The sequence below is a fragment of the Austrofundulus limnaeus genome, unplaced genomic scaffold (genome assembly GCF_001266775.1).
Source record: "Austrofundulus limnaeus strain Quisiro unplaced genomic scaffold, Austrofundulus_limnaeus-1.0 Scaffold178, whole genome shotgun sequence".
In the NCBI taxonomy this organism is placed as follows: Eukaryota; Metazoa; Chordata; class Actinopteri; order Cyprinodontiformes; family Rivulidae; genus Austrofundulus; species Austrofundulus limnaeus.
The window spans coordinates 1081728-1090414 of NW_013952580.1; the positions used below are offsets into that span (position 1 = coordinate 1081728).

Sequence of the window (8687 nt, forward strand, 5' to 3'; positions counted from 1 at the left end):
GCTGCTGCCTGTTAACTGCCAGAACCAATCAGGGATGTGACTGTGAAATCCTCACATTAATATTCTGCATATTAATTATGAACATTGACTAAATGGTCTATTAAGAACAACTGAGTATTCTTATCAAAATAAAAGAAATAAAACATAAAAATATAAGCATTGACTAAAACATATATTCTGTTATCATTAACACATACAAATCTAAGCATAATGAAAGACAACAAATGCAGAATTATTATAAGCTAAATTAGAGAGTCGTTAAAAATAGACAAAAAGTCAAATATATTAAATGTTTGAAACGTTGGAATTATACATATTGAGAGAACAGCAACAGGTTTGTTTTATTTTATTTAGTTTTTATCAACAAACAGCAAATCTCTATGAGAATAAGAACCATATTGGTTTCCCAGAGGAAAGGAAAGGCAAAGTTTTCTTTTTTTTAAATCTCTCAGCAGAGCTGAAATTATTAAGTCTGGAAAGAGGAGAGGTTTGACCCCAGGTGGTCAAAGGTCAACCAGTGGTGAGGTGAGGGGTTTCCCTACACATCCCAAGTCCAAAAAGCCCCCCAATAGCTCTTCCTTTATTATGCATACTTTTTATAATCCCCTGTGATAGATATACATACGTAAAACTTAAATATTCCTCGTATTTTGTGTCTCAAATAAACTTAAATTACATAATTTTATATAATTTTGCATGAAGGATAGCGTACAATCATCTCCTAGGTTCTTTTTGAACACCATCAACAACATGCTTTCTTTTGTGGGCCAAAACTAATTTAAAATGAGCTAAGGCAAATCAAACCAAAAATTTACACTATGTTTGTAATCTTAAGAGCATATGTCCTCCATACTAAAAAGGAGATTTTTTTAGCACACAGTTCAAAACCCGGCCTCTCTGATGGTATAGGGGGTGCAATAATGCCTCTGCATGGGCAGCTTACACATCAGGATTAACACCATCAATGCAGAAAAGTTTAAAGGTTTTAGAGCAACGTGTGCTGCCGTTCAGCAAGAAGGCCTAAAACTGTTGAATAGCATTATACAGACAAGAGTGAACTATTCCTGTCTAAAAACTCAAGCAACTGGTCTCTTGAGTTCCTAGACACTCACTGTTACTCAAAGAACAAGGGATGCTTCACAGTGATAAACATGGTCCTATCCCATATGTTCTAAAATGTGCCATAAGATATAAAATTTCCTCATATTTTCTATAAATTTTATGATTTCTCTTTGATGTTTACAATGTTTTATGGTTTTAAGAATTTAGCACATCATTGCATTTTGTTTATGTACTGACATTTGACACAATGTTCTAACTTTTTTGCAGTTGGATTTATATATTGAGCCTAGCAGGTTCAGTTACACTGATGAGCAGTGGTGGGCAGCACTCATCCAAAAATTAGCTCCGCAATTTCTAAAGCGCTTATGAAAATATTTAGGTCCGCAACTCCAAAAACGCTTATGTCATAGAAAAATTWGCGGAAGCTAATTTTAAAGCACAAGTTCAATTTGACACTTACTATCTGGCACCAATTCATGTACAATATATGCACAGCACTGCCAACTAGCTGTGTATGAACCCTTGTACAGCTTAATTCTACAACCGCTGATTGCTGGGGATGTGATTTCCTTAACCAGGACTTTAGCTCCTGGTGTAAAAATTAAAACATTGTTGAGGATTGCTAGTTTGGCTGCTTCATTAAAAAGTTGTTGAGGATTGCTAGTTCGGCTGCTTCTTTGTCTTTTTCTTTTGTTTGTTGTAGATTTTTCATTAAAGAAGCATCAATAAAGTAATTTTAAAACTGTTTATKGGAAAACTGAAGCGATGCATTCTGGGTACATGACGGACTGACGGGAAACAAAAACATGGGGAACAGAAAACTAGTATCTTCCCTTCAAAATAAGAGCTTGGATTTTAAAGTTTTCCATGTAGTTGCTCCAGTTGACCATTAGATGTCAGTCTTCACCAGCATAACATCTTTAAATAATTTCTGAGTCTCTAACACGTTAGCCGATTGCTTTAATTTTTTTAAAAAAAGGAGCTCCGATTGTTAAGTAAAATAAATCAATGCATAATTTTTTTTACCATGGATTACAAACATTTACTGTTTTTGCTGTTGCCTTCCTGCTACGTAAGCAGACACAAAGCATTGTGGGAAATCAGAACCGTGACCCAAAGCAATAGTCAGGAAGGATGTATACCTTCCCAATAAGAGTGTTTAAGAGGGAGGGGTGCTGTTGGATAAATCATGTGTGTTATGTTTCATTCACAGTCTTACCTTCTGCTGTTCAAGATGATGACTGGTAGATAATTAGTTATTAGTGGTACTACATTTTRATTTTAGAAAGCGCAAATCTGCTTATGAATTATAAAAATTAGTAAGTCTGCCAAAGCGCAAACTAAATATTTAGATCCGAAATTAGCGGATTTCTGCTTTAGCAGGCTGGTGCCCACCACTGCTGAAGAGTTTTGATTATATAACATATAATGTACAATTGATCAAATGAGTATATTTAAAAAAAAAGTTTGTCATGCAATTAAGGTCCTTTTTATTTCTTCCATTCCATTAACACTATTTTACTTCTCTCTGTATCTCTCTCTCCATTTTTGTCTCATTTTTCCTTCTTTTCACCATCTTCTTTCCTTTTCATTTTATGGCTTTCATTTTGTCTTCCTTGTCTTTCCTTTTCCCCTCTGCCTTTTAGTGACAGGAAAGCCATTTTTTGTTGTATCTAGTTTCTCACATCGCTGGTTGTTCGGCTGGAAAGGCTGTCATTTCTATGGCTGGACAGGCTTCTTCTTTGGCTGTGGGAGCCTCATCACAATGACAGTTGTGAGCCTTGACCGGTACCTCAAGATCTGCCATCTCAGATACGGTGCGTCAGAAAAGTCACAAAAATGCTTGAATACCTACTTTTTTTACAGGCCTGTCACTCATTGACACTTCTACTGTTACTTTACTAATGCACACATGTAAAATCAAGCATTGCACGCTCTAATCAACTCATAACTTCTTCCAGTCAGTGTTCACTCTAGCCTTTTGGTCCTTTATGCCTGCTTTTTTGACTACGGAGCACAGCTGAAATTTAGGGTCTGATTTACTAAGATCCAAATAATACAGTGGGTAAAATAAGTATTGAACACATCAACATTTTTCTCAGTAAATATATTACTAGAGGTGCTAATGACATGAAATTTTCACCAGGTGTCGGTAACAACCCAAGTGATCCATACATACAAAGAAATCAAACCATAAATGTCCAGAAATGAAGTTATTTGTAATAATGTGGAATGGCACAGGGAAAAAGTATTGAACACATGAAGAAAGGGAGGTGTAAAAAAACTACATCAGAAGCAGAGCAGAAATAATGGGCCGCATGCAAGAACGTGTTCTTATAACTTATCCTAAATTAAATTTCTCTTACTTTTGTTCGTACAAAGGGTTTGTACATGCCACGTCAGATTCAACAAAATCTTCTATCTTCAGGAAAAGTTTGTAAATGAGCTGCAAAAATTCCACCTGTTTGTATCCAGCCGCTCGTGCATGCGGAGAGGAGATTAGCATAATTACCACCTCAAAAGCACCATATACGGCTTTGTTTCCTGCCTCAGATATCAGGAAGTGTTCATTCATGGAAATGACAGCGAAAAGTAAAAAGAAGGACTTTACGAGCTCAGAGATTAAAATGCTGCTCTCAGAGATCGAGAAAAGAAAATCTGTCCTTTTTAGAAGCGTCAGCTGTGGAATCAAAGGACCAGCTAAAGCCAAAGAATGGAATGAAATAACTACTGCTGTTAATGTCATGTCTCCTGTGGGTCGTAGGGCCTATACAGTCACAGAAATAAACATCTAAATCATATTCATCTCTCTCTAGTCCTGCTCCGGTTTTTCTTTGGTCAAATATTTTTAATTTAAGAGTGAACACCTGTGTTACATAGTTTTCATTTATTCAAAGTGAGGGCGGTCGCGTGCCGTCTCCCCCCTCCCGGCCGTCGCAAGTGTCAGCCGATGCGGTTCTGAAAAGACGTATTTTAAAATGTCTCCAAACTTCAATTAATGCATAATTTAAGTTGGTTTTAGTTTGTGATATTCACATTAATATTGTAGTGTTATACAATAGCATTAAAAGCCAATTTAATTTAATCTAATCAATTTACGTCGTTAGTTACATTTAAAATCTAATTCCAGTTCAACCTATTGTCAACATAATTATAGAGTGATTTATTTTCAACTCAAAATATCTTCAAACTAATGAAATAGAAAGTTATTGATGAGAAAATCCCGTCTGGATAACAGCAGACTAACTGCACGAAAAATATACGACAGGTCTGGACCACTCATGAATTTAGTTCGTAAATGAAAAAAAAATCTGAGAATACGAGAAAATTGGTAGATGCTACAAATTCTCCTAAATCACTCGTACGCACAAATCTGTTTGTGCGAACAGTTCTTGCATGAGGCCCATGGACCGCAGCCAGTTTGTGCCTGCTTTGCAAACTAAAGCTAAATAAAGATGTAACTGCAATCGTTTTCAGGTTTGAAAAATTACATTGCATTGCTAGATGATTTTATCTGCACATCCTGCTCCCAGTATTCTGCATATTCTGGTAGTCATCACATATTCTTCATATTCATGAAGGCAAACACTCTAAATGGATTGTGTCTGCTATTTTGCTCATTTAACAGACAAAATCTTTGTTGCACACAGTTAGTAGATCAGCTTTGTGAGCTTTTTGCACATCTTGTTATACACGCAGACCTTTAGTAAATTAGATCATAGTATTAGAATCAATGTTCATATCTACCTACATTTACAGCAGGTAAAATAAGTATTGAACACGTCAACATTTTTCTCAGTAAATACTGTATATTAATAGAGGTGCTAATGACATGAAATTTTCACCAGATGTCGGTAACAACTCAAGTGATCCATACATACAAAGAAATCAAACCATAAACGCCCAGAAATGAAGTTATTTGTAATAATGTGGAATGGAACAGGGAAAAAGTATTGAACACATGAAGAAAGGGAGGTGTAAAAAGGCATGGAAAGCCAAGACACCAGCTGAACTCTCTCAGTAATTAGAAAACAAGCCTGCCCCTTGTCAGTGCAAGTTAATATCAGCTGGTTCAGTCCCAAATGATGGCCAGGTATCACACAAGAACCATCTGATGATGGGTAAAAGTAAAGAGCTCTCTCAAGACCTTCACAACCTTATTGTTGCAAAGCATAATGATGGCATCGGTTACAGAAGAATGTCTAAACTTCTGAAGGTTCCAGTGAGCACTGTTGGGGCCATAATTCAGAAGTGGAAAGAACATTATTTCACCATAAACCGACCACAACCAGGTGCTCCTCACAAGATTTCTGACAGAGGAGTGAAAAGAATTATCAGAAGAGTTGTCCAAGAGCCAAGGATCACTTGTGGAGAGCTTCAGAAAGACCTGGAATTAGCAGGTACGATTGTTTCAAAGAAAACAATAAGTAATGCACTGAACCACCATGGCCTGTATGCACGCTCACCACGCAAGACTCCACTGCTGAAGAAACAACATGTTGAAGCTCCTTTAAAGTTTGCTGCACAACATTTAAACAAGCCTGTGTAATACTGGGAGAATATAGTCTGGTCAGATGAGACCAACATTGAACTGTTTGGATGCCAGAATACACATCATGTTTGGAGGTCAAATGGCACTGCACATCAGCCCAAAAACAMCATACCAACAGTGAAGTTTGGAGGTGGGAACATCATGGTGTGGGGYTGTTTTTCAGCATATGGTACTGGCAAACTTCAAATAATTGAAGGAAGGATGAGTGGAAAAATGTACAGAGACATTCTTGATAAAAATCCGCTTCCATCTACCAGGATGATGAAGATGAAACGTGGCTGGACATTTCAGCAAGACAATGAGCCCAAACACAAAGCCAAGGAAACTCTCAGTTGGTTTCAGAGAAAGAAACTAAAGCTGCTGGAATGGCCCAGCCAATCACCTGACCTGAATCCAACAGAAAATCTATGGAAAGAACTAAAGATCAGAGTTCATAGAAGAGGTCCACGAAACCTTCAAGATTTGAAGACTGTTTGTGTGGAAGAATGGGCCAAAATCACACCTGAGCAATGCATGCCACTAGTTTCTCCATACAGGAGGCGTCTTGAAGCTGTCATTGACAACAAAGGCTTTTGTACAAAGTATTAGATAAATTTCAGTTAGTGTGTTCAATACTTTTCCCCTGTGCCATTCCACATTATTACAAATAACTTCATTTCTGGACATTTATGGTTTGATTTCTTTGTATGTATGGATCACTTGGGTTGTTACCAACATCTGGTAAAAATTTCATGTCATTAGCACCTCTAGTAATATATTTACTGAGAAAAATGGTGACGTGTTCAACACATTTTACCTGCTGTATGTTTAACTAAATGRTAGGTGGGATTATTGATGTAAGTATTGATACTAATAATACCAAGATGACTATCTGTAATGGATCGGTACTAGCGTGAAAAGACTGATTCTTATGGTTACACTTTATTTGCAGTGATGACTTTAGTTTTCATAAATAAAGTGAAAAAATAAAGCCAGTAGTGCAGAGTCTCCAAATTGTTTCTAGTTAGTCATTAGTTCTCTACACCATGCCATTGTGCAATGGAAGGCATTTTCTGTTGTTGTTACATTGTTATGATTATATTTTGTTACATTATTGCTTTTTTATTTTGCACTTATGACTTTTTTTTCTTAAATGAGTGTAGTAGAATGTAATAGTGGAATTATTTTATTGTTTTTATACTGTTACTTTGTTTTAAATTGCTGTAGTTAGTTTATACATAAACATTTTTATTTGCCTAAAATCTTTATCATGTGTTTTATCATAATTGATTCACTAAGGGCAAAATCACAAAATTATTAAATGAAGATGACAAGTATTGGTATTGGAGTCAACAATACCAGACCTGTATGAATATATCTACATGATAATGCATTACAATGTACTGGCTTGTCCTGGAATGGGTAGGTTGCTGGTTCGATCTCCCATTCCAGCTGTCTCAGATGTGTCTTGCAAGACACTTCACCCCAAATGCCTCTGATGTGTGTCCCATGAGTGTATGAATGTGATTCACACTGATTAGTCTCCAAAGATAATTTGTATGCTTCGTGGAGAACTATGGAGTGCTGTATGAATGGATAAATGAGGACACAGATTGTAGTGTAAAGAGCTTTGAGTGTCCTACTTGGAATGAAAAGTGCTAAATACAGTACAGTCCATTTAACTTCAATTCTGATATTTTTAAAAATTCTGTTGATTTTAGTTTCTGCTAACATGGCATTGRTGCCAAAAACATGTTACTCAAGTAATGACAAGGCAAACTCAAAATCTTTGCATAAATTTTTTTTCCTTTAAATTAGATTTATTTTACTTTGAATTTAACAGCAGAAAATTGCTTTGACACCTTTTAATGCTAATCATGTTTAGCAGTTGTCAATAACATTGCTAAGTGCAGGTAGCTATACCCCAATCCTCTTTATCAATGTTTTTATCTAAATTCTGATTTTGTGAATTGCATATTTTGCTGTGCTAAAATGAATGTTTTCATATTTTTTACCTATTTCCTTTCTACTTTGCTCTCAGGTACATGGCTGAAACGCCACCACACCTTCATATGCCTGGCCTTTACTTGGGTGTATGCAATCTTTTGGGCCACTATGCCCCTTGTTGGCTGGGGGAATTATGCCCCAGAGCCATTTGGGACTTCCTGCACTCTGGACTGGTGGCTTGCACAAGCCTCTGTTTCTGGTCAGACCTTCGTCATGGCCATGCTTTTTTTCTGTCTTCTTCTCCCTGCTGGAATCATTGTTTTCTCCTATGTCATGATCATCTACAAGGTCAAGTCTTCCTCTAAGGAAGTTTCACATTATGATGCCCGCATCAGAAACAACCACAACCTTGAGATCAAACTGACAAAGGTGAGTTAGATTTTTGAGAGAATTTTGGAACATGGGAAAAGTTATTATACTGTAGACACTAAATAAAGATGATAACATTGATGATCTGATTGTTTTCTATTGTCTCCTAGGTAGCAATGCTCATTTGTACAGGTTTCTTGATCGCTTGGATCCCTTATGCAGTGGTTTCGGTGGTGTCAGCATTCGGCGAGCCAGACTCAGTCCCCATCCCGGTGTCTGTTATTCCTACATTATTGGCCAAGTCGTCAGCTATGTACAACCCCATCATCTACCAGCTTGTGGGCATGAAATGCACACGTTTGTCCACCTGTTGCATAGCCATGAAGAAACGAAAGCATTTTAGAGAGACAAGGTAAAGTGTGTGTGCCCTTGTTTTTGCYACTTGGTGGGGACGATTTTTCAAGAAAATGCAGCCTTGTGAGGACCAACGACCGGTCCAAATGACTTCACAGGCTGATTTTGGGGTGGGGGTGGGGGGGTAAGGTTTAGGATCAAGGTGTTAACTGAGTTTAGGTTAGTTTTATGGTCAGATAACTGTGAGGTTAATTTTAGGGTAAATGGTCAGGTTAGGCTATAACATTAAAAAAAACAATGAAAGTCAATGGAAAGTCCCCACAATGATAGAGAGACATACAGTAGTAGGTATATGTGTGTGTGTGTGTGTGTGTGTGTGTGTGTGTGTGTGTGTGTGTGTGTGTGTGTGTGTGTGTGTGTGTGT

The 8687-nt window shown here is 37.1% G+C and overlaps 1 protein-coding gene across 2 annotated transcripts in view; it reads left to right on the forward strand.

Moving 5' to 3' along the window:
* opn5 (opsin 5) overlaps nt 1-8687 on the forward strand; it is a 105892-nt gene that overhangs the window by 75514 nt on the left and 21691 nt on the right. For both annotated transcript variants that reach the window (XM_014017899.1, XM_014017898.1), the window contains 3 exons: nt 2709-2879; nt 7635-7969; nt 8080-8321. In XM_014017899.1, the coding sequence (XP_013873353.1) occupies nt 2709-2879; nt 7635-7969; nt 8080-8321 (748 nt within the window). The remainder of the gene's footprint in view (nt 1-2708; nt 2880-7634; nt 7970-8079; nt 8322-8687) is intronic.